Source organism: Apodemus sylvaticus, chromosome 9, assembly GCF_947179515.1.
Source record: "Apodemus sylvaticus chromosome 9, mApoSyl1.1, whole genome shotgun sequence".
NCBI classification, from domain to species: Eukaryota; Metazoa; Chordata; class Mammalia; order Rodentia; family Muridae; genus Apodemus; species Apodemus sylvaticus.
In genome coordinates, this window is record NC_067480.1 from 79,911,848 (window position 1) to 79,935,953 (window position 24,106).

The window sequence follows — 24,106 nt, forward strand, 5'->3', positions numbered from 1 at the left end:
TGTCTTCAGACACACCAGAAGAGGGCGTCAGATCTCATTATGGATGGTTGTGAGCCACCTTGTGGCTCAGGACCTTCAGAAGACCAGTCTCTTAACCGCTGCATCATCTCTCCAGCCCTGCAGGATTATTTTTCATATATTTTATTTTACATAGATGGGTGTTTTGCCTCCATGTGCAGATTCGATATGGATGCTGGGAATTGAATCGAGTTCTCTGGAAGAGCCATCGATGCTCTTAAATCACCGAGGCATCTCCAGTGCTGGCAGTGTTATTTGAAAACAAAAAGACCTTTAGACCTCAGCTTCCATTACTGAGAGTAGAAAGCACATCGTCTGAATGGAGATAGACCTTCAACACTGAACTCTGCCTCTTGCTAACTATGTGACTTTGTCAGGTTACCCTCTCTGGACTCTGTTTTCCACGATGATAAGCTGGGACTGAGGCATGCACACCTAGAATTACTGTGAGCATCAAATAAAAGAAACACTTAGGAGCCCCTGGAAACACTACAAGTCCCCTAAATGGCTGTTGGAGCCAACCCCCTCATAGTTAAAAGGTTTTAGGGGTGCCTTAGTAAGAAAGTGAGGGGCTGAGACCAGAGACTACACAGACCCCAAACTTATTGCAGGAAGGGGGTACCATAGCCCAGCAGCAGGACAGGAATTGACAGCTCGTTGAAACTCAGAGGATTTAAACTTTAAAAGTCTGTGGGCCAGATAAACACACCTACTGCTCAGCAGGGAAAGGGAAACTTGGCAGAGGTCCCAGAACTTTCCCCACCCACAAGCCGCCCTAAACTTCCTCTTGTGGTTTCTCAAGGGTACAGCCTGTTCTTCCCCAACAAGTGAGGGCGGAGGACAGGGGGCGTGCCCAGGGTTCTACTGTACCCTGACACTGGGAGCAGAGAGGAAAGGGAGAGGGAGCAGAGGGCCTCTGTTTGCATTATTCATTAGCTTCGCAGCCTGGGTCCCTCACACCCTCAAACCCAACATCAGCACCCATCTCAACACCCATCCTTTCTTAGGATCAATGCTTAGTCGTTCTTTTAAAACCAGAAACTTTTATTTATTTGATGTGTATGGATGGTTTGCCTACATGTATGGATCAGCACACCTGTACATGTATGGTGGAGACCAAGGGAGGGCTTCTGGTCCCCTGGAACTGGAGTTACAGACAGCACGAGGAGACACGTGGGTGCTGGGAACTGAACCCAGGTCTGAATTTCTGCCAATGCCCTTAACCTCTGAGCCATCTCTCCAGCCCTGGAAGTTGGTCTTTCTTAACACAGGGTCTCCTGTAGACCAGGCTATCCTCAAACTCGACTCGAAGACACTGGGCTGTCTCTACCTCCTGAGTACTGGGATCATAAATTGGTTTTTGATCATAGCAGGCGTAGAGATCTTTCCTGGGGGTTGGGGTGGGGTGATCTCCGAATGCAGAAAGTTCCAAGGAGAAAGCGAGTTCCAGAAAGGAGGCAGAGAAAACAGAATTCATGGAGGCTGCCATGGGCTCGCAACAGGCTTTGTTCCTACTCGCGGGGAGTAGAGCCGGGAGGTTGCTTTTCATGAGGTGACACAGGAGATTCTGGGGAGAGTACCTTAAGCTTCTCCCATTTCCACATTATCTTTTTAATCAGATTCCAAGTTTGAGTGTTCTTGAGATCTAGGATGAGGGGGGTCTAAGTCTGAATGTGCCCCAAGACAAAGCCCGTGTGGTAGGTAGCACATGCCTCTCACCCTGGCGCTCAGAGGTGACCAGAAGTTCAAAGTCAGCTCACCTATGTAGTAGTTTCAGGCCAACTTGGGTTATGAGACATGCCTCAAAGGACAAATGCAACTGAGGATGTGGCTCGTGGCGACAGGAGTTAGTGCGCATGTTCAGATCCCGAGCATTCATACAAAAGCGGCAAATGTTAGTAATCCAAGCACAGTGATGTTGGATGGGGAGGGAGACAGGTGGATACCAGGGGTCGGGGCCAGGGCCTCCTGGCTAGCCAGTCTAGCCCAACAGCAAGATGAGTGAGAAACCCTCTCTCAAAAAATAAGACGAGGGCTGGAGAGACAGCTCAGAGGCAGAGAGTCACCAAACTCCAGCTTAAAGGGATCCAGTACCTTCTTCTGGCTTCTGTGTACACCAGGCATACATGTGGTACACAGACACAGATGCAGACAAGACAACTATACACATGATATACGCACTGTGTTTGAGACACCGTCTCTCTATGTAGCACTGCCTGGTTGGCTCGGAACTTGTTAAGTAGACGCCGTCCTGCAGTCAATTCACAGACATCTGCCTGCCCTTCCCTCCCAAGTTCTGGGACTAAAGGCATGTGAGATCAAGTCCCCGTGCACACACCATCATGAGAAGGATATTATCTCTCGGCTGGGCTGTCCCCAGGCTCCTGAGCAGGCCTTGGAGGGACCCTGTAAACAGTTCTAACACCCAAGCTCTTCTGCAAAAGGTCCTGCCTGCCTCTGTGCAGCCACACCTGCTATATCAGAGGACTGTGCAAGAGCACATACTGACTTTAAACGGAACCCAACTCAACCGCATGTTCTGCATGGCTAAAGAGGCAGGGCAACCTGGCAAGTAAGAGCAGGGACTCTGACCTGGAAGCAATGATGGGTACCTGTCATCCTAGCATGGACTAGGAAGCTGAGTCAGAACTGGGTTGGAGGCCAGCCTGGGCTACAGCAAGACCTTGCCTCAAGGGGGAAAAAAGATAGGATCTTCTAAGTCAAGTGATTTGGATTTAAGTCCCTATCTGAGGCATTCTTTCACTTTTTTTTTTTAAGATTTATTTATTGTTATATGTAAGTACACTATAGCTGTCTTCAGATACTCCAGAAGAGGGCATCAGTTCTTGTTAGGGTGGTTGTGAGCCACCACGTGGTTGCCGGGATTTGAACTCAGAACCTTCAGAAGAACAGTCAGTGCTCTTAACCGCTGAGCCATCTCACCAGCTCTCTTTCACTTTTTAAAAAGAGATTTATTTATTTTGTTTATGTGTATGAGTAGTTGCCTGAATGTATGCATATGCACCATGTTTGTGCCTGCGGAGACCAGAAGAGGGCATGAGAACCCCTGGAGACAGGTGGGTGTGAGCTACCATGTGCGTGCTGAGAACGGAACCTGGGAACTCGGCAGTGGCAGTAAGTGTCCTAACTGTTGAGCCATCTCTCCAGCTCCATGACACTCGCTTCTTTTTTTTTTTTTTTAAAGATTTATTTTTATTTGTTATATGTAAGTACACTGCAGCTGTCGTCAGTCACCAGAAGATGGAATCACATCTCTTTGTGGATGGTTGTGAGCCACCATGTGGGTGCTGGGATTTGAACTCATGACCTTGAGAAGAGCAGTCGGTGCTCTTACCCACTGAGCCACCTCTCCAGCCCGACACTCGCTTCTTGTTCTCGCTTTAAGGAGATCGCTTTACCTCCTATGGCCAAGTTTCCTCATCTATAAAATTGAGCTCCTACTAAATGATTTAAAACAGCTATTAAAGGTAGCCAATGAAATGCTACGTCTAAACCACTTACGCCAACACTCAAAGGTGCTATGTAACTCTCTGATAGGACCCCAAATCGTTGAGCAACAGAAACACAATCGTGGGAGCCATGGGTTCAAGGATTGAGCAGATAGACGCCCTGACGGAATAATCAGAGACACTTCCCATCTCCAGCCTCTGTGGCGAGGAGCTCTGATCTTATTCCACGATGTCCCCAACATTGGCAGAGTGTGGCTCCAGGACAAAGTGTCCAATGAGTTGGTAGGCTGCGGAGCTAGAGTGCCAGAAGAACCTCTTCTACAACGGGGACTAGTCCCAGGGGACACAGTGGTGACAGACACAGGACAAGGCTGGTTGGACAAAACAGTCCTAGGGTCCAGGATGGGGAATGGGTATCCAAGATGGTGTGGACTGTTCTGTCATGCCCAGCTGGGCTCACCCTGCCGCATCCAGTTGGGATTTCAAGGGATCCAGCTTGGCTTTCCCAGAACTGCCTTTGTCTATTCCTACTTCCTTATGCTGGGAACTGAGTGGAAGAAGCAGGAACTGCTTCCCAGTTACCAGTATATCCCAGTGCCCAATAACGTTATTGCAATTCACTTTGCCTCTAGGGGAAATAGTACCCCCAAGACTCCCCTTCTAATACTCCGAAATCAACAACCATCCCCTGGAAGCCACCCCAAACATCTCCTTCCCAGCCAGGGCCTAGCCTGCATCTCCAACACTAGTGTGGCTGAGAGTCAGCAGCACAGTTTCTGAAACAATACCAAGCACACAGTAGGTGCTCAACCAGTGCAAATGAAGGCTGCTTCCTTGCAGCGTCAGCTCACTCCTTCTGTGACTCCTCTGATCAACATTTAAAAGATGAAGGAGGCTGAGACCAGGTACCCATCAGATACCCACTCAAGACCTTCAGCAAAGTTCTATTCTTTAGCCCTCCCTCCTGGGCTTTGGCTGACCCAACGCCACCACCTCCCTAAGCCCTACAACCGCCAAGGCTGATATTTGCAGCTAAACCCCTTCGGCTTGCACACGAGCCTGGAGAGAAGCTGTGCAGAGGATCTACACACATTTTGGAGGTTCGGGGACCTCTTGGCTCTGGTCAAGATCTCATACTCAGTGGGAAAGTAACCTACTTTGGGGGCCAAAACTGAGGTGAGGGGGACGCGGTGATCCGCCGAACCCACCCACCTGCTATTTCCACTTGTAGATCTCCAGCCTGGACATCTTAGTAACATCCTAGGCAGAGCCGGCAACGCGGACATCACTTGTATTCTGGCTTCTGCAGCCCCCAAGCCTACCTCTTGGCAGATGAACTCCCCGAGCTTAGATTGTGGCCTCTCGTCCTCCTTCGCTGCGGGACATCTGTTTTGGGGCAGTACGGGTGATCACAACCCGCCGCCGGCCACAGACAGGCCAGGGGCGTGCACTCCGTTTCCTGGGCACCCAAACAGAGCGAGTGTCCACCCCCACAGGCGCGCGGTGTTTACAAAGTCTGCGCTGCACCGCAGATCGCAAGCTGGAAGCTGGGCAGGAAGTGGGGACGAGGGGGCGGGGGAGACAAAGGCGCTGGGTGCCGGGCTCTGCCTGTGTCCGGGCTCTGCCTGGGTCTGGTCTCTGACACCACAGAAGCAGCCAGGAGAAGGGTCATTCAGTTCTCAACCCTACTCCACCACAGGGTCTACAGACCCTGGTGGGAGAGGGTTGCAGCTCCGGCAGGATTAGGGGTACACATTGCAGAGGGATGCCTTCTGGGCACCTGCAATTCCTGGCGAGCGCTACCCAGGAAGTAAACAGTAGACCTGTGCTCGTAACTCTTACCACAGACCCAGGTACCAGGACACCTGTTATCTCACCCGTTATTTCACCTCGTTCCCAGTTATCACGTGAGGGAAACTGAGGCAAGGTGAGGTTAGATAACATGACTAGAGTTTGAAGGCTAACAGGCATTAGAATTCAAACCCAGCGACTGCATCTGGCCAGGCATCCCCAACCCCTGCTCCTGTGCCCCAGATCAGGATGGATAAGGAGAGGCAATCTCTCTTGAGGAATTTCCAGACCAGAGACCTGATGGGTAACATGGGAGTGAGAGGGACAAACTTCCTTGCTCCCTTGCAGGTTGAGGGCTAGAGGCAACAGTGCAGGAGCCTGGTGGTAAGATAAAAGAAAGGTACAAGGTACAAGCCGTTGTCAAGAGCACTTGCCTAGAATGCAGGAAAAACCTGGGTTCCCCTAGCACTATTTACATTGAGCATGATGGTGAATTATTGTAGCCCCCGCTCTCTGGAGAAGGAATGGATAGGATAACCAGATTAGAATGTCTGTCTTAGTCATTGTTCTGTTGCCTAAAGACACCCCGACCTAGGCAACTTTTATAAAAGGAAGCGTTTAATTGGAGCTGTTTACAGTCAGAGGTTTAGTCCACTGTCATGGTGAGGAGCTGAGGACCCTATGCTATATCCTGAGTGCAGGCTGAGAAAGGCACACACACACACACACACACACACACACACACAGTAACACTGGGCCAGGTGCAGGCTTTTGAAACCTCTAAGCCCACCTCCAGGGACACCTCTCCAACAGATTGCCCAACCCTGGTGACTAAGCCTTCAACTATTTGAGCCTAGAGGGCCATTGACATTCAAACCACCACAAGGATAGTTGTTGCAGCAGTGAAGAGCACTGGTTCTCTTCCAGAGCTTTCATTCCCATCATCATCTCCTGGCAGCTCACACAGCCTGTAGCTCCAATTCTGGGGCATGCTAAGCCCTTTTCTGGCACGCAAGCAGTTCACAGACATATATGCAGACAAAATGATCATACTCAGAAAATAAATACATACATTTTTTAAAGGGGCATTTAATTTATTCTTCTGTGTGTGTTGTGCATACATGTGAATGTCCCCAAAGTCCAGAAGAGGTCTTGGAGCTGATGTCACTCAACACAAGTCACTCAACACAAGCACTCAGATTTGGGTTATCTCCAACAGCAGTTTGTGTTCTTAACTATTGGGCCATCTCTCTGCTCCAAAGTTTATTCTTTTTTGTTGGTTTTTTAAAATATTTATTTATTTTATTTATATGAGTACACTATAGCTGTCCTCAGACACACCACAAGAGGGCATCAGATCCCATTACAGATGAGCCACCATGTGGTTGCTGGGAATTAAACTCAGGACCTCTGGAAGTGCAAGCAGTCAGTGCTCTTAACTGCTGAGCCAACTCTCCAGCCCCCAAAGTGTTGTTGGTTTTTTTCTTCTTTTTTTTTTTTCCCCCAAGACAGGGTTTCTCTGTGTAGCCCTGGCTGTCCTGGAACTCACTCTGTAGACCAGGCTGGCCTGGAACTCTGAAATCCACCTACCTCCGCCTCTCAAGTGCTGGAATTAAAGGCATGCACACCACCACTGCCTGGCAAAGTGTTTTGTTTTTTGTTTTTTGTTTTTTTTTTGTTTTTGTTTTTTTTTTTTGTTTTGTTTTGTTTTTTTCGAGACAGGGTTTCTCTGTATAGCTCTGGCTGTCCTGGAACTCACTCTGTAGACCAGGCTGGCCTCGAACTCAGAAATCCGCCTGCCTCTGCCTCCTAGAGTGCTGGGATTATAGGCGTGTGCCACCACCGCCCGGCGGCAAAGTGTATTCTTAAGTGTGTTTCTGAGAACTTATTTCATACCAATGGCTTTGTTTTTGTTTTAACTTTTCTTTTCTTTCAGGTTAGGTCCCCTTATGCAGTCCTAAACTGGCCTTTTAACTCATTACATACCCCAAGCTAGCCCGGATCCTCTGGCCTCAGCTTCAAAGTGCGGGGATCGTAGATAGCAGGCTCCTGACCAAAATATATCTCTTTTAACTCAGTGCAACCGACAGTGTCTTCCAGATCAACTGCTACAGCCATTGAAGTGCCCAGGAACGCTTGGGATATCCGGCGCTCCCTCCACCCTCCCAAGACTCACACGTGGTCGTAGAGCTTTTCTACAAGGCGGGGCACCTGCGGCCCCACCCTTCGCCACCTCCCACCCCACAACTACAAGTCCCATCGTGCCCCGCGCTCACGCACACTACGCGAGAGCAAGATGGCTGACACGGCGGCCGGGCCTAGTGGCTCCGGAACGGTAAGGTTAGAGATGCGCGGTGTGAAGCCGAGAGAGTTTGGGTCTTTTGGATCTTTCCCACGGTTTGGGCCACAGTCTCGTACCGGGAAACCCAGGCCCGTTCTGAGATCCGGGGCTGGAGAGTATCTCTGGCCGTAGGCTTTCCCCTCTGCTTGGCACTTGGCGGCGGCCTCCTAAATTGCTGCACCTGAGACTTGATTGGCTTGTTCCCTGTTGAGGGTGGGAACCCGGAACACCTTCTGATTGGTCCGAAGAGGCTGTTTTTATCCTCTTACTGGCCTGCCAAAGTTGGAGCCCCTTCGCAAAATATTTACCTGCTTTGCCTTTCTTTGCGGTGGTTCCGAGCCCTCCTCTGCATCCTGTGGTGGTACTGTTTTAATTTTCCTTGCTACTGAGATGGTATGATGAGACAAGAAGACAGTAGATTTATTTGCTCAATACCATCCTTCGTGTATATATCCTTTCTTTCCTTCTCCCTATCTTCCTGCCCCCTCTCGCGCCTGCCTCTGCTTCCCGCGTGCTGGGGATAAAGGTGTGCCCACCACTGAACTGCTCGTGTATCTATTCTGATACTTTTTTATTTTTAATTTTTTAAATTTATTTTTTTATTTTTTGGTTTTTTTGAGACAGGTTTTCTCTGTGTAGTCCTGGCTGACCTGGAACTCACTCTGTAGACCAGACTGGCTTCGAACTCAGAAATCCACCTGCCTCTGCCTCCCAAGTGTTGGGGTTACAGGCGTGTGCCACCACGCCCGGCTTATTCAGATACTCTGCTCCAGAAAAAAAAAGTGAATGGGGCTGGAGAGATGGCTTAGTGGTTAAGACAGACTGCTGGTCTATCAGAGGACCTGAGTTTGGTGGAGTGGCCCACAACCACCTGTAACTCCTGCTTCACGGAATCCGGGCCTCTGGGTTGCAGCACCTTCTCTTACAGGAACACATGCACACAACACCCATCTATCTACAAGTGATTATTATTATTATTATTTTAGTAAGTAACGCTTATCCTATTGGAAGTCACAGGATTTGGATGATCAGTTATCGCTCACTTAGTAAGATCTGTAGGTCTGCCGGGCAGTGGTGGCGCAGGCCTTTAATTTCAGCACTTGGGAGGCGGAGACAAGCAAATTTCTGAGTTCGAGGTCAGCCTGGTCTACAGAGTGAGTTCTAGGACAGCCAGGGCTACACAGAGAAACCCTGTCTTGAAACAAAACAAAACAAAAATCTGTAAGTCCAAGTATTAAGTACTGACAAATGTTTAGCAAAAGAGAACTTTGACTGTCCAGGCAAAAGTTGGTACACACCTGCAGTTGGTGGGCTTGGCAGGAAGAAATAAGAGGATTGCAGTTTCAGCCTAAGCTACATATCTAGCCATAGGCCAGATGAGTGAACTACAGAGTTGAGGCTCAGTGGAGGGGAGAGGACACAGGACATTTTGCTGTTGTTCTTGATGGTGTGATTTCTGTGGCTTCATTCTTATCTAGTTGTTCAAAGTCTCTCTCTCTCTTTCTTTCTCTCTCTCTCTCTCTCTCTCTCTCTCTCTGGGCTTCTGATTTCCAGAGACCAGGAAATAAGCAGTCCACGAACCCCGCTGACAACTACCATCTGGCCCGGAGGAGGACCCTGCAAGTGGTCGTGAGCTCCCTGCTGACAGAGGCTGGCTTTGAGAGTGCTGAGAAGGCATCTGTGGAGACGCTGACTGAGATGCTTCAGAGCTGTGAGTACCAAGAAGCACTAGGCCTGTTCTCTCCTTTACACACCCCAGCTGCGGCAGCTGCGGCAGCTCCGTGAGCAGCAGCGCCGTAAGTTCCGGCAGCTCCGTGAGCTCCGTCCCAGGTACTGGCTCCCCTTCTTCCTGAGGAATGTTGGAGCCTCAGCTTTAGGCAGAAACATCCATTGTAGAGTGAAACTGTTTTGATGCTTGTCCGTGAGAGACACACACAGCAGCCTTGTCATTTCCGTCATCTGCAGTGGTGTTAAGTGAGCATGTGCAGTGCTGTACAACCCTCAGCGTCATCCATGCCCAAAATCCCGTACCCTCAACAGAACTGGAGTCTGTTTTCTCCACAGCTCCTAGAACTTCTGTCTACTACCTGGCTTTGAATTTGTTTTGTTTTGTTTTGTTTTGAAATATAACCCTTCCTGCCTTTGTGTTTTTCTGTTTGTTTGTTTGTTTGTTTGTTTGTTTGCTTTGAGACAGGGTTTCTCTGTGTGCCCCCTGGCTCTCTTGGAACTCACTCTGTAGATCAGGCTGGCTTTGAACTCATAGATCCACCTGCCTCTGCCTCCCAAGTGCTGGGATCCAAGGCATGTGCCACTACCACCGAGCCCCCCCCTCAAGATTTACTTATTTATTTTATGTATATAAGAATACTGTAGCTGTGTTCAGACATCAGCAGTAAGTCTCAGAGGATGAAAACATCCTAGACCCAGATAAGATTGTATGGAGGCTGGAGGCCTCCAGGCCTAGGCCTGGGTTTGCAGGCTGAGGTGGTGAGCCCCACAGCTAGCAATTTTATCAGGCATCAGATCGCATTGCAGATGGTTGTGAGCCACCCTATAGGTGCTGGGAATTGAACTCAGGACCCCCAGAAGAACAGTCAGTGCTCTCTCCACTGAGCCGTCCCTCCAGCCCAACATATCTCTTTAAACATTCTCTTCTTTCTGTGTGTGTTAGGGACTGCATGCATGCCGTAGCACGCGTGGAGGTCAAAGGATAACCTGTGGGAATCAGTTTACTCCTTCTACCTTGTGAGTCCCCAAGTGGAAGCTCGGGTCATTGGCAGCCAGGATCTTTATCTCGGATCTATTTCGCAGGCTCTGCTTCTGCTTTGTAGTTCTTTTTTCTCTGTTCTTCAGATAAACGGAATCTGAAAATATTTGTCCTTTTGTGCCTGGCTTATTTCATATACATAGTGTTTCAGAGTTTATCCAGCTTTCATGCCATTTAAAGAATTTCATTCTTTTTGAAGGCTGACCACATACTCCGTTTGTAGTTGAGTATGGTGGGCACACCATAATCCTAGCCCTTGGGAAGTGTAGGCAGGAATATCAGGAGTTCAAGTCCAGTCTCTACTGCACATGGAGTGTGAGGCTAGATGAGGACCTGTCTCAAAACTAACAGAGCCAGACAGCGGCGCCTGCAATCCCAGCACTTGGGAGGCAGAGGCAGGCGGATTTCTGAGTTCGAGGCCAGCCTGGTCTACAGAGTGAGTTCCAGGACAGCCAGAGCTACACAGAGAAACCCTGTCTCAAAAACAAAACAAAACAAAATACAACAAGCAAACCACTCCATTGTATGTGTATATCCGAGTTAATTTTTCCATTATTCATCTGTCAATGAGATTCTTTCCCACCTTTTGATTGTTGTGGATTTTGTAAATGTATCTTTTATTTGCCTGATGTAATTGTTAGCTGTGGGGCTCACCACGTCAGCCTGCTAACCTAAGCCTAGGCCCAGAAGCCTTCAGCCTCCATCCTATCTTATCTTGGTCTAGGATGTTTTCAGCCTCTGAGACTTACTGCTGAATAAGCTCACCCCTTCCTAGTTCTTCCTGAACTCTGCCTGTCTGGTCAACTCAGCTGCTCTGACTCAAGCTCCTCTCTAAGCTGACTGGATCGCTGTGCTTGGCCTCATAATTAATCTGTTCTAACCTTCTGGCTCCTCATTCTCTCTTCACCTGCCTAGCTTCACTCTGTAACTGTCCCCGTAAAATGACCCCCTCCCTCCTCCTCTCTGCACTGCCCCTGAAGCAGCCTCCCTTTCCTCTCTCTTCTCTTGAGAGTTGGGTAGATCCTATTTTGTCAAACCTTTTTTTGATCATCACTTTGTCTGCCACTCAATTAGACATCAGTTTCAGACGTGGGCGCTTCCTTCTCCAAACTGACTTTACCCGCATTGTTCCGGATTAAAGGTGTGTACTAAGGCTGAGCCCCACCACAACCAGAAACAGGGTTTTTTTTTCCCTAGTAAACACCACAATCTCAGGGTTCACAGTGTGATCAAATATCCTCCGACAGAATTTGTGTTGCTGTGTGTGAATGCACACAGGGCCTGTTTGAGCCCTGCCTTTAGTCATTTGGGCATATGTATAAAGCATAACTGGCGGCCCACCTGGTAATCTTATTGTGAATTTTGGAGAAACTCTGACCTTTGACCCCTGCAGACATCTCAGAAATCGGGAGAAGCGCCAAGTCCTACTGCGAGCACACAGCCAGGACCCAGCCCACGCTGTCGGACATCGTGGTCACACTGGTTGAGATGGGTAAGTGCATCTCCAGCATGGCTCACCGGGGGAGGGGGAGCCTGAGGGTTTTAGTGTCTGCTGACCAGTCTTGGATTCCATCAGTTTTCCCTGATCTGCTTTTAGTTAGAAAGTTACGAGTAAGGAGTCCTTTGGCCCTGTCTCAGAGACCTCCTAAGTCCTTGTGGGAGTTTTCATGAGGGGCAGAATGGTGGCTAAGCTGGGAGTTGAAGCCCTCTTTCCACACAGATAGCTCCCCTTTGCCATTGAGTGTCATGCAGGATCAGACTGTGGTTTTCTTGTCCCCAGGCTTCAATGTTGACACTCTACCTGCTTATGCTAAACGGTCCCAGAGGATGGTCATCACTGCACGTAAGTGGCTCGGAACCCACATGCTTGGGACGTACTCGGTGATCGTAGTGTGCCTTGGTGGGACAAGAGGGCGGGTATCAGAGTGGCAGCTGTTCTCCTGCTGTGGGCTCCCTTCCAGTTCTTGGGGTGGTGAGCCTCACAGCCTGGCTTTGTCTGTGCAACGGGATTAGACTGTGAGCTCAGTCTCCAGGCAGCCGAACCAGGTCTGAGCTACTGCTGTTACATTTTAGCCCTGAAGAGCAAAGACCATACAAGATGGAAGTTTTTGCGTCTCTAGGTCAAGGTTGGCACACTGGTCTGTGGGCAGAATGTGCTCGCTCTGTGAGGAACAGTTGATGGGCCTGCGGCTCACTCACTCCTCGCTACCTGTGATGGCTCTCATGCTACAGAGGGGGAGGTTTGGGGCCTCACATAACCTGAACTCACTATTTGGTGCATGCGCCTGCAATCCTAGCCCTTGTGAGGGATGGGGTGATCTAGAGGTCTAGTGTGCTGTAGATACTACAGAGGGCTGCGCTAGCCTGAGCTACGTACGTACCTGGGACTCGGGCTCAAAAAACAAGCAAACAAAAGTCTAAAATACTTCTCATGTATCCTTTTATGTAAAAATAGTCCGCTTTAGATAAAAGTGGTCCCCTTAGGGAGTACAGTAGGGAGTGACTGCTTTAGTGTTAGGGAAAAATGGTGTGCTTGGTTTTGTTCGGTTGGTTTGATTTTTCGAGACAGGGTTTCTCTGTGTAGCCCTGGCTGTCCTGGACCTCACTCTGTAGACCAGGCTGGCCTCGAACTCAGAGATCCACCTGCCTCTGCCTCCTGAGTGGTGGGATTCAAGGTGTGTGCCACAACCTCCTGGCTGTTCTTGTCTCTTAAAGTCCCTTTTAATCCTGCACTGGCATCTCTGTAGACACTGAATCTGTGTGTATGTGTGTGCATGCTCACGCCGTGGCCTGCAGGTGGTCAGAGGACAACCTTGGAGTTGCCTGTTTCCCCCCTGAGCCATCCCACCCACCCTGAGAGAAACAGAGGAAAGCACTGTTTGCTTCCGTCTGCCAGTTAAGCCCACACTCCCTCAGCTTAGTGTTGGTTCTTTGGGGTGAACGCTCAACAGTGTGTGTGCTGGGAACCGGGCCCCAGGCCTCCTTACGCTGAGCGTATGCTGCAGCACTGAGCGCCGTTCCTCGCGCCCTCACATGGTCCTTCCTGAGCTTCAGCATGTTCTTTCTATGCTGTGGCTTTAATGACAGCCTCTCTCCTGCTGATGCAAGAGGCTTGCAGGCACATTGTCACAGATTGAAATATCAAGCAAGTTACTTGGCAGGGCAGGGCATTGTGTGCTGATCTAGAAAGGCCTTTGTCAATCGAATTACAAAGTACTTAATTGTGGTCCAGTGAGAAGAAAGGGTTTGACAGAGGCCATCACCTGTAGAATATAGGGGTTGGAGACCTAACTAGTTGCAGTTCTGTTGCAGCTCCTGTGACCAATCAGCCAGTGACGCCCAAGGCCCTCACTGCAGGGCAGAACCGACCCCACCCGCCACACATCCCCAGCCATTTTCCAGAGTTTCCGGATCCCCACACCTACATCAAAACTCCGGTGAGTCCTGGAGCTGCCCAGGGCCTGGGCGTTTGTGACGCACGGTTGATGGAGGTTGCAGGGAGAGCCCCCTTCAGCTCTGACGACTTCCTGCAGGGATGCCATCTTGTAATGGCACATGGTGGCTCACCCCTGTCATCGTGGCCCTTGGAAGGCTGAGGCAGAAGGGCCGCTATGCGTTTGAGGCCAGCCTGGGCTACAGAGTGAGATGTGAGATGTTGTCTCACAAAGAGAGACAGAAGTGGGAGAAGCACAGAGTGAAGCAGCCTGGCCAGGAAGAGTTAGGATTTATTTAAAAGGTCTGTGCACCTAGTGCCCACAAAAGCCAGAAGAAGGCATTGGAGCCCCTAAAATTAGATGTGGGTGCTGGGAATTGAGCCCAGGTCCTCTGAAACCTTTTTTTTGAAGAAGCTTACTCATTTATTTTATTGTATGTGAGTACATTGTAGCTGTCTTCAAACGCAATAGAAGAGGCATCAGATCCCATTAAAGATGGCTGTGAGGCACCATGTGGTTGCTGGGACTTGAACTCAGGGCCTCTGGAAGAGCAGTCAGTGCTTTCAACCGCTGAGCCATTTCTCCAGCCCCGAGGATTATGATTTTTTTTTTTAAGATTTATTTATTTATTATATGTGAGTACACTGTAGCTATCTTCAGAAGACACCAGAAGAGGGCGTCAGATGTCTTTATAAGTAGTTGTGAGCCACCATGTAGTTGCTGGGATTTGAACTCAGGACCTTCAGAAGAGTAGTTAGTGCTCTTACCCACTGAGCCATCTCTCCAGCCCGAGGATTATGATCTTAAAGTTGCCAAGAATAGTTGCCAAGAACTCGCCTCTCCCACCAAATGCAAAGCTCCTTAGCTACACAGAGCAAAACAGGGAACTGTCTAGAGTTTGCACTGACTCTTGGGAGATTACTGCTTGCTGTGCTGGTCTTGCATATACTTCTGAATTTTCCAGATTTCTCATTACACAAAAGACCCAGAAGAAAGTTGCTTGAGGTACATGAATTACTGACTGTCATGAAGAACTGGCTGTGACGAGCTCGTGCTGTCCTGTGGGGTGCTTAGCGAGCAGTTCCACCTTGCCTCAGGCCTGTGTCTCCACAGATAGAACTTCCCACATTCCCTTGGAGCAGGAGTAAAGGTGCAGACTGTAGGCCGAGTCTTCAGGGAAGCCTCTCAGTGTCTGATTCAGGAAGGGCCTGATACAGCCATTGCCCTGCACTGCAGGGTCTCAGAGTATCTACAGACGAGGTGACACGGAACAGTACAAAATTTATCAGTTCACAGGCCTAAGGGCCAGAGGTTCCCTCTGACACCTGTAGGAAGTGTGCCCTTGCTCTACTGGAGCCAGCATCTCTTGGTTTATGGGTGTGTCACTCTGGTCCTCAGGGCCCCGTGTGGTGCTGGCTGGCCGCCTATTCAGCTTAAAATGCTTTGTCCAAAAAAAGTTATTTGCTGACAATAGAGGTGCATGCCTTTAAACCCAGCTCTCTGGAGGCAGAGGCAGGGGGATCTGCATGAGTTAACTAACCTACTTTACAGAATGAATTCCAGGACAGCCAAGGCTACCCAGTGAAACCCGTCTCAAAAAACCAAAAAGAAATACAATGCTTTGTCTTCCTATAAAGACACCATTTGTCTTTACTCCATGATGGCTTCCTGATTGATGACATCTTTGGTGGCTCTGTTGCCAAATAAGGTCACATGAGATGCCAGGAGTTAGAAGTCCACTACATCTACACACTTTTTTTTGGAAATGCAATTCAATACATAGCATTAATCCTTTCGTATATAGCATGTTAATGGATCCTGATAATAAAAATTATATAAAGAAACTCCTTTTAGTGTTGGTTGTTTGAGACTGAGTCTCAGGTAGCTCAGGTTAGCCTCTGACACAGAATGTAAGATGTCGTCAGACTCAGGTCCTCCAGCCTCTACCTCTGAAGTGCTGAGGTTACGAGTGTGCGCCGTTGCACCCGCATCACAGAGCTCATTTGTGAGTGTTATCACATGACCTACTACAAAATCGTGTATATTAAAGATGGCCTCCCTCCCTCAGCACTCAGGAAGCCTTGAGTTTTGAGCCTTGCCCTTTCTTTCTGGAATCTTGGTGTAGGATATCAAGTTGCAGGCCTGATCTTTATACCAGTTTAATGGTGGTTCTAGTTAAAAAAGTTATATACCAAAAGATGTGGCCAGGCATGGTGGCGCACAGCACTAGGGAGGCAGAGGCAGGCAAATATCTGAGTACCAAGCCAGCCAGGGCTACACAGTGACACACTGTCTCAAAAAATAATAATAAAATAAAAAACTAAAAAGAACAGGGCTGGAGAGATGATGTAGCATTTAAGCATGCTTGCTGGCCTTCCTGAGGAGCAGAGTTCAGTTCCCAGCAGTCCACAGCCACAGTCGCTAGTTCCAGGGGACTCGCCATCCTCTCTGGCCTCCACAGGCCCCTGTGTGGCCGGGAGCATGCCTTCTCTCTCCTCTGTTTCTCTCTCTCTGTCTCTGCCCTTCTCTCTCCCTCTGTCTCTGCGCTTCTCTCTCTCTCTCTTTCTCTCTCTCTCTCCCCCCTCTCTCCCTCCCTTTCCTCCCTCTCCTTTTAACATTTTTAAGATGTATTTTATTTTGCATATAAGAGGACTTTTTTATTTTATTTTATTTATGTGACTACATTGTCTATCTTCAGACACACCAGAAGAGGGCATCAGATCCCATTATAGATGGTTACAAGCCACCATGTGATTACTGGGATTTGAACTCAGGACCTTTGGAAGAGTAGTCCGTGCTCTTAACCGCTGAGCTATCTCTCCAGCTCCATATTAGAGGTTTTGCCTGCAAGTGTGTCTATGCACCACACACATGCTGGTGCCTGAAGAAGTGGCGAACCTTCATGTAGGTGTTGGGAATCAAACCCAGGTCCTTTGTAAGAACAAGTGCGCTTAACCCCTGATCCAACTCTCAAGCCTTTAGTTTTTTGTTTCTTTTTTATTTTTGTTTTCTTGTTTTTTTCGAGACAGGGTTTCTCTGTGTAGCCCTGGCTGTCCTGGAACTCACTCTGTAGACCAGGCTGGCCTCGAACTCAGAAATCCGCCTGCCTCTGCATCCCAAGTGCTGGGATTAAAGGCGTGCACCACCACCGCCCAGCCTTTTGTTTTTGCTTTTGTTTTGTTTTTGGTCTCCAGCCTCTAACAATCTTTAGAAGTTTAAACCCTGCCTTTCCTTTACAAGGAGCTGGTTTCGGTCAATTTTGGGTCCTCTGCGCGGCCACTGCCCTGTAAGATATGTTGAGGTCCTTCTCATCCTTACTGGGCCCTGAGTATCTCCCTGAGATGCCCAGCACGGTGCCAGCTTGGCTGAGTCCCCTGCCCTTGTCTCTCGCAGTCCTACTTACAGTAACAGCCCCAGTCTGGTTTTCTCTATTTTAACAATTACATTTATTTCATTTATCCGTGTGGGTGGGCACTCACACACAGTGTGTGTGGCATGCGTGGATGTGTGGCAGTCAGAGGAGGTGAGGGAGTTGCCTCTTCTTTGAGCCGTGTGGTTTTTATGAGAGCTCAGGGGCTCAGGCTTGGTGTGCGCCTTACCTGCTGAGCCCTGAGCCCTTTCATCCACAACCTGTCTTTCATTTCCCTCCCTCCCCCTCCCCCTTTCTGTGTCCTTCCCTTTCCCAGACCAGGCTGGCCTTGACCTCGCTGCCTGAATGTGCCACCAGGGCCAGGGTTCTGTACTTCGGGGGTCTTTTGGACCAGTGCCTCTGTTTGGAGAGGGTGGGTTGAAGACAAGGGGATGGTACGGCATGCAGATGCACAGGGCCAGCATGCACGCATGCACTTAGTAACTTAGGGTGCTAAGTTACTCCAAGGAGATGGAGGTTCCTGTTAGCGCTCCTTGCCAGTTCCAAGTCTTGGTTGAGGATCCGTGTCCTACACCTAAAGCTAGCTGCTGTGGAAGCAAAGACACAGTCACCTGGTAGTACATATTTGCATTTCTCTTAATGATTATGTTTATACGAGATTGTCCTCTCTTGTCTGCTGTTGTTCAGGTACCTTGCTCTGACAGGTTAGCAGGCAGGTCATATCCTCAGAAGGACATAGCTACAGCAAGGCAGGGCCTGAGGAGAGCTGAAGGTGGCAGAGCTCAGCCTCCTGTCTCTTGTTCTCCTAGACCTACCGAGAGCCAGTGTCCGACTACCAGGTCCTGCGGGAGAAGGCCGCATCTCAGAGGCGAGACGTGGAGCGAGCACTCACGCGCTTCATGGCCAAGACGGGCGAGACCCAGAGCCTTTTCAAGGATGACGTCAGCACATTCCCCCGTGAGAGCCGTCCCTCTGGGCCCTGTGGATGGAGATACACCATCCTTCCTCACTCTCAGTGTGCTGGGAAGGGAGGTCGCCTTGGCTGTTTTCTCTAGTGCACTTATTCTTCAGATCTATGGCTCCTTCCCCCACATCCCAAGAGCCTGTTCCTACCTTAGGAGTCCCAGACAGAAAGCCTCTCATCTATTGGTTGCAGTGAGTTTAGGCTAGGTCACGGTGGCTGAGCTCAGAGCTGCGGAGAGCCTCCTGTGGTCGTGGTGTCTGAGGTGGCAGGAGGAACATGGTGTCTGCAGCCAGTTGCCCATCGGTGTCCTTTCTTGGGTGATATTTACACTTTGTTGACTAACTCACTCATCTCTACAGGGGACCTCAGGGTGACATAAAGCTGAATGGGGAGACTGGCCCATTCAGTCAGTCAGCATCCACTCAGTGCCTGCTAGGTGCCTGACTCTGCAGTCACTGGAGGCAGAGGTCACCAGTTGCTAACCATCTCCACACAGCACTTCAGTCAGCCTTCCAGACCTGTGAGGTAGTAACCCTTAGCTCTGCCTTCCAGAACTCGGAGGCATATGGGAAAGGGAAATCACTAGCTCAAGATCATGGTGACTGGGCAGCACTCAAACCTGGCTCCCTCCGGCTTCTTGACAGACTCACATCTTTCTTCCAATTCCTAGTGATTGCTGCCAGACCTTTCACCATCCCCTACCTCACGGCCTTGCTTCCCTCCGAGCTGGAGATACAGCAGATGGAAGAGACCGACTCCTCGGAGCAGGATGAGCAAACAGATACAGAGAACATCGCTCTTCATATCAGCACGGTGGGTTCTCCCTTCTGCCTGCCTCTCAGCACTGCCTCACAGCACTCGCAAAACAGCCCATCCCGCATCCTGCCCCTGCCCCTGGGACCTGAACAGGGCCTACCTCAGGTTGGCTGTCTATTAGACGCTTGCATGATGGACTGTGTGACCAGTCTCCATCATGAGAGACACACCCTGGGGAGTCACACACTTAGCATCCTGGTTCCCTTGCTGAGGAACTAGTGGGAGGCAAGATAGACAAAGCCCTGCCCTCGGGAACCTAAGAGATTAGACATGGAGCTGTGGGGGTGATGGAGGGATTAGAGGTGACATTTGGTTGAAGAGACCAGCACCTCCATGTGTCTCTGGAGTTTCCAGGCAGGGGGCAGAGCACGAGCAGGGCCAGCCTGAGGTAGAGTGAGCTAACTCATGGTACCCTCTGCTGTGTTAGGCTGCACAGCCACATTCTTCCATACAAAGTTCAATAAAAAAGACTATTATTTGGACTTGTTACTATTCTGGTAGCCTGCAAAATATAATCGAAATCCTCATCCTGCCTCTGCCTGCTGTGGTGGGATCATAACAGTCACATCTCACTCCGTGACCAGCTTTACACTGCCCCCTTGTCTCCTGAGGTGAGGGTGTCTCTCAGGGACTGTTGCTGTGGGACACTTTAACCCTGACCTCTTCCTCCATGCCCTTGAACGTAAGGAACAAATAGTTTAGAGTAGCCAGTGCTTTTTCGTTCTGTTCTGTCGTGTGAACTCGCTCTTGTACAGGCAGCCCAGAAGTTTAAACTTTTCCTTTCTTATGGAAAATCTTGCTAATCATGTCCTCAGTAAGCACATGTTCTGCAGTGAGCATGTGTCTGATACTGTTGTGGCTGCTCAGGATGCAGCTGTGACCCCAGGAAGTAAAACCTCTGCTCCTGGGGGCCTGTAAGTCACCCCTCCCATTCAAGATGAAACAGTACACAGTGAGGATGGGGCTCTGCTTCCAATCCCAGCACCCTCGGGTGGACCACCAGGCAGACTGGAGGGGAGGAGAGCTGAGCGGTGATGCCGGCTGCCGCCAAGGGCCTGCGGAGGGAGCATCAGTGCTAGGCCGGAAATGGGGAAGGGAAGAGGAAGGAAAGGCCGATGGCATGGGCCAGCTGCTCCAGGATCTGCGTGAGCAGGGGTGCAGGGGTGCACAGAGCCATGGAGGGACACTTGCCAACTTCTGGAAGCATTGTTGATGGCTACGGTGACAGTGGACCCCAGAGTGAACGCTGCCCTGTTAGGAAGCTGTCACAGGGATGTAGGCCAGGGACCAGTGTGAATCCCTCTCCTCAGGTGGTCACAGCAGAGGCCTAACAGGTGGGAGATGTGGCAGAAAAGAAACAAACGTGACTGCAGAACTCGCCAGCTCCAGGCACCTGAGGGGTGGTGGCTTGTCCCCACAGTGGGAAGTCAGGCAGGGCCCCCGAGGGAAGGTGAGGCGCATCCAATGTGCGGGGCCTGTGAGATGCTTGTAGGAAGCTGTCAAGCAGGCAGGTAGGCGTGAGCCAGGGCTGGCGGCGGCACAGAGGACAGGTTGCTGTTGGACATGGAGTCTTCAGCGTGGAAGTGGAAGTCACGGGGGAGGGGGAGGTGGGACAGGTAGGGGTTGTTGGAGTGCCTCCACGCCAGCCCAGGGAGCCCAAGGCAAACCACTCATTTTTTTCTACAAATCTTTTATCTCCTGTCTTGAGGCTATCTGTGTCTGAACGGGACATAGTGTAGCAGTAGCATTTTCCACAGCTGTCCTTGGTAGGGAGACCCTAACATATAATCTGTGGGGCCCTTCATGTCACTCTCACCGGTTGTCCGAGAACATGTTTGAGGCAGCCTTTGGGGTTTGGATGTGAAGGAATGGTGGACTGGGGGCGTGGTAGGCAGTCCTCTGTTAGGCCCATAAGAACTCAGACAGCTCTGGTCAGATGGACCTTCCCCATTCCTGGGCCCACCAGTGTGGTTGGTCTTAAAAGAGACTCCCCAGTGGCTTTGGTGACTCCAGAGCACTCGAGCACATTACTGTACGGGGTTGGGGGCGGCTTTGCAGGGAGATCAGAGGTAATGGGTAATGCGGAGATGTTGCAGATCTAGAAGTCATCCAGAGCGTGAGGCCCAGCAAGCCAGAGACTGGTGGCTGCACCCCAGCCCAGCAGGCCCTTGAGACCAAGCCTCTATTCCTTTTTTGCTATCTGGTCACAGTATGAGGGTGACCACTCCTCACACCTGGTTGGGATCTGAGGCCTTCTTTAAACTCTCAGTTCCTCCAGGGCACCCGTGGTGTGTCACCAGGGGGTGCGGCAGGTCAGCTTCTGGTCACTGGGCCTGAGCCGCCAGGTCAGGCTCTGGGTGTGGTGGTCCATGCCCTGGCTCTGCAGCCACTGCTCAGTAAAGAAGACAGAGACGCACATGGAAAACAGAGTGGACTGGAGGAGAGTGTATTCGGACAGGGACAGGAGGACCGGTCACCCATGCCTGCAGCACGGGTTCTACACGTAAAGTCATGGACTCTGCTTTGCCTTGCCAAGTGTCACTTCAGGATGCCAGAAAGTTCGTGAATATGCTGGAAAATGGTCATTGGGGCTTTGTTCCAAGTGCCAGAAATGAGAGATTTGGGGGAAATGTATTAGACCTATGTTAGCTAGGGCCTAGGAGACAGGTACCCTGTGCACTGATTGTTCTGGTCCTGTGGTCCTTATTCCATGGTACCCATGGTCGCCTCTTTCCTCATCCCAGTGGGTTCCTTCCTGAAGCATGTGAATTCTAACCTCCTAGGTCTCCATTCTTTATGTCCCCCCTTCTGAAGATGTCAAGTATATGGTTCTGTCAGAGTTCACAGTTTCTCCCTTTAGAGCCAGCCACCGCCCAGGTCTCATCGAGGCGGGCAGAGATGGCAGCCCTGGAAGACGGTGCTCCCGTCTTTTCGTGAGGCGGTCCTCGTCCTGGGCACAGTCTCCTTCCTCACGCCACTGCTGTTCTGCTTTATTCCGGCTTTTGCTCAAAGGACGATTCTGGAGCTGAGAAGGAGAACGCTTCTGTGCTGCAGCAGGGCTCCTCCTTGTCCGGCAGCCGGAATGGGGAGGACAGCATCATCGATAACCCCTATCTGCGGCCTGTGAAGAAGCCCAAGGTCCGGAGGAAGAAGTGAGTGGGAGGCCGGCCCAGCCGGCTCCAGCCTGCTTGTCTGCTCCTTGGTAGGAATAGGCTCGCCAGTGGGTGTAGCTTGCTGGGCTCTGCTTGGGCAAGAGGACGGCTGCCTCTGCTTCTCTTCCTTCGCTCCCACTGCACCTCGGTGGCCGTGTCCTGCCAGCCTTAGGCTGCTCTGCCTGGGGAGCAGGAGGGGCTGCAGCAGCCTCTGCTTCTTCTTCTTTCTAGGTCCCTCTCGTGACCTGAGGAGGAAGCTGCCCCGTAAAGGAGAGGACACGCTTTCCTGGGGAGTGAAATCTCAGCGGGAAGAGGAGGGTGGTGTCCTGGCCATGTCCAGGCTGTGTCATTTTAGTAGCAGCTTCGCCTGAAGACAGCCTGTTGTGCTTGAGTGTGGGTGGAGGAAACCATGGTGACATACAGGACAGTTCCATCCCTTGGCCATGCTTTGCAGCAGGGCCTGGACTGCTGGGGACTCCTCTGATGAATCATGGGACTTGATTCCTTTGGAACCTGGAGGGCCGGGGAAGAGCAGAAGGAGGAAGGTCTACAGTTCTGCCCTGCCGAGGAGGCGGCCAAGTGCGTCTCCCAGGCTCTTGGGTTCCTCTCGCTGATGTACAAACCCAGACCCAAGACCCCTGCTGAGTGGATGCAAAGTGACTTGTGTTGGAAACAGGCCCACAGCTCATCTTTGATTTGGGGCTGCCAGGAGCTAAGAGCACAGGTGTCAACATCAGTGACAGTGGGCACAGGTAGCCTTGATCTCTGACCAGCACTGGATTAACTCTGACCACGGTGGGGTCAGACACCCTTCTGGGAAAGCGGGTCTGAGCGGAGCCTGGGCTCATGAAGAGGCCTTAGCAGGTAGGAGAGGCCGAAGCTTGGTTGAGAACTCCAGCTCTGCTAGAAAGCTCTGTACCTGCCTGCTGGAGGGAGGGGCCGAGGACCCTGCTGAGACCCGAATCCGCACACCTCCACCCCTGGAGGGAAGCCCCCACCCACGCTTTCTCCTAGTCACGAGTTCAAGGCTGGCAGGGACGTGGAGATGGACATGGATAGGGTGCTCCTTGGGTCGGAATGCCGCCTCCGTCCTGGGCCGGCCGCTGCTGCTCCTTCAGTCTTGCTCGCTCTTTCCCTCTCCACCCCATGTTTCAAAGACGGGCTTTTTCTGTAGCCCAAGCTATCCCAGGCTCAGTTCCCCTGCCACCTGCTGCAGGTCCAGGTGAAGGCCACCATGCATGGCTTCCAGTCAGCTGGTAAAGGGCCCACCTTCCTGCTGATCTCTGGGGTCTTTGGTCCCCTTGCCTGGAGGAAAAGAGCTTTGTGTCTGTAATCACAAGAATCCAGACACAGAAATGGACAAGAAATGGTGAGACAATGAGATTTCTCAGCTCCGGACTAAACAAGAATATTTCCATCATGACTCAAAACTTGTCGGTCAGGACAGGAAGACTGACCTGTGTGGCTCCCGAGAACTTGTGAGATCCTTGGCGACTCTGGGCCAGTCAGCTGAAATTCAGTCCAGGTCAGGAGGCATCACACCTTGCTGTCCCGATTACATCTGTAATTCCTGCACCATTATCACTGTCGGAGGCTAATGCCTGTTGAGAATACTGTGCGAGCTGGGGGTGGGAGGGGCTCATGCCAGCGACTTCAGAACTGTGCCACTGTCTTTCTCTAGGAAGAGAGATGCTTGGACATGGACCCGGGTGGTGTTGTGTTGAAGCATATAATTCTCAGTGTGTGTATATATTTATATATTTCTATTTTTTATAATTGGGGGTGTCTTATTGAAATGAGAAATAAAGTGTGATTTATGAAAGGGATGCAATAAAAATTCATAATAAAAACTTTGTAAATGAATCAGACATAGGGCTGTACACAGCTTTTCCTGTGACTTTATTTAAACATGTTTTCTGCATGCCAAGTGGTGGTAACACACACCTGCAATCCCAGTATTTGGGATACTGAGTTCAAGGCCAG

General features: G+C 50.6%; 2 protein-coding genes across 6 annotated transcripts in view; one reads left to right on the forward strand and one right to left on the reverse strand.

The window, feature by feature from the left end:
- Ccnd3 (cyclin D3) overlaps positions 1–4,982 on the reverse strand; it is a 93,297-nt gene extending 88,315 nt beyond the window's left edge. Inside the window, exon 1 of the mRNA XM_052192046.1 lies at positions 4,811–4,982. The gene's annotated coding sequence lies outside the window, so the exon portion shown is untranslated. The remainder of the gene's footprint in view (positions 1–4,810) is intronic.
- A 2,524-nt stretch (positions 4,983–7,506) lies between these two features.
- Taf8 (TATA-box binding protein associated factor 8) lies at positions 7,507–24,003 on the forward strand. Of its 5 annotated transcripts, none has more exons than XM_052192371.1 (9): positions 7,507–7,614; positions 9,175–9,331; positions 11,781–11,879; positions 12,168–12,230; positions 13,700–13,824; positions 18,001–18,148; positions 18,826–18,968; positions 21,832–22,123; positions 22,355–24,003. In XM_052192371.1, exons 1-8 carry the CDS (start codon positions 7,576–7,578, stop codon positions 22,096–22,098), a joined length of 1,041 nt encoding a protein of 346 aa, XP_052048331.1. In that variant the 5' UTR covers positions 7,507–7,575; the 3' UTR covers positions 22,099–22,123; positions 22,355–24,003. The 5 variants fall into 5 exon arrangements, with proteins under 5 accessions (XP_052048331.1, XP_052048333.1, XP_052048336.1 ...); XM_052192373.1 differs by having other exon boundaries at positions 21,984–22,123; XM_052192375.1 differs by lacking the exon at positions 7,507–7,614 and adding an exon at positions 7,886–7,981.
- The last annotated feature ends 103 nt before the right edge of the window (positions 24,004–24,106 follow it).

Excerpts from the sequence above, each read along its gene's own strand:
- Taf8 (XM_052192371.1), top strand. The coding sequence starts at position 7,576 with ATGGCTGACACGGCGGCCGGGCCTAGTGGCTCCGGAACG. Across the intron at positions 9,332-11,780 it reads GACTGAGATGCTTCAGAGCT|ACATCTCAGAAATCGGGAGA; the intron begins GTGAGTACCAAG and ends TGACCCCTGCAG. Across the intron at positions 11,880-12,167 it reads GGTCACACTGGTTGAGATGG|GCTTCAATGTTGACACTCTA; the intron begins GTAAGTGCATCT and ends TCTTGTCCCCAG.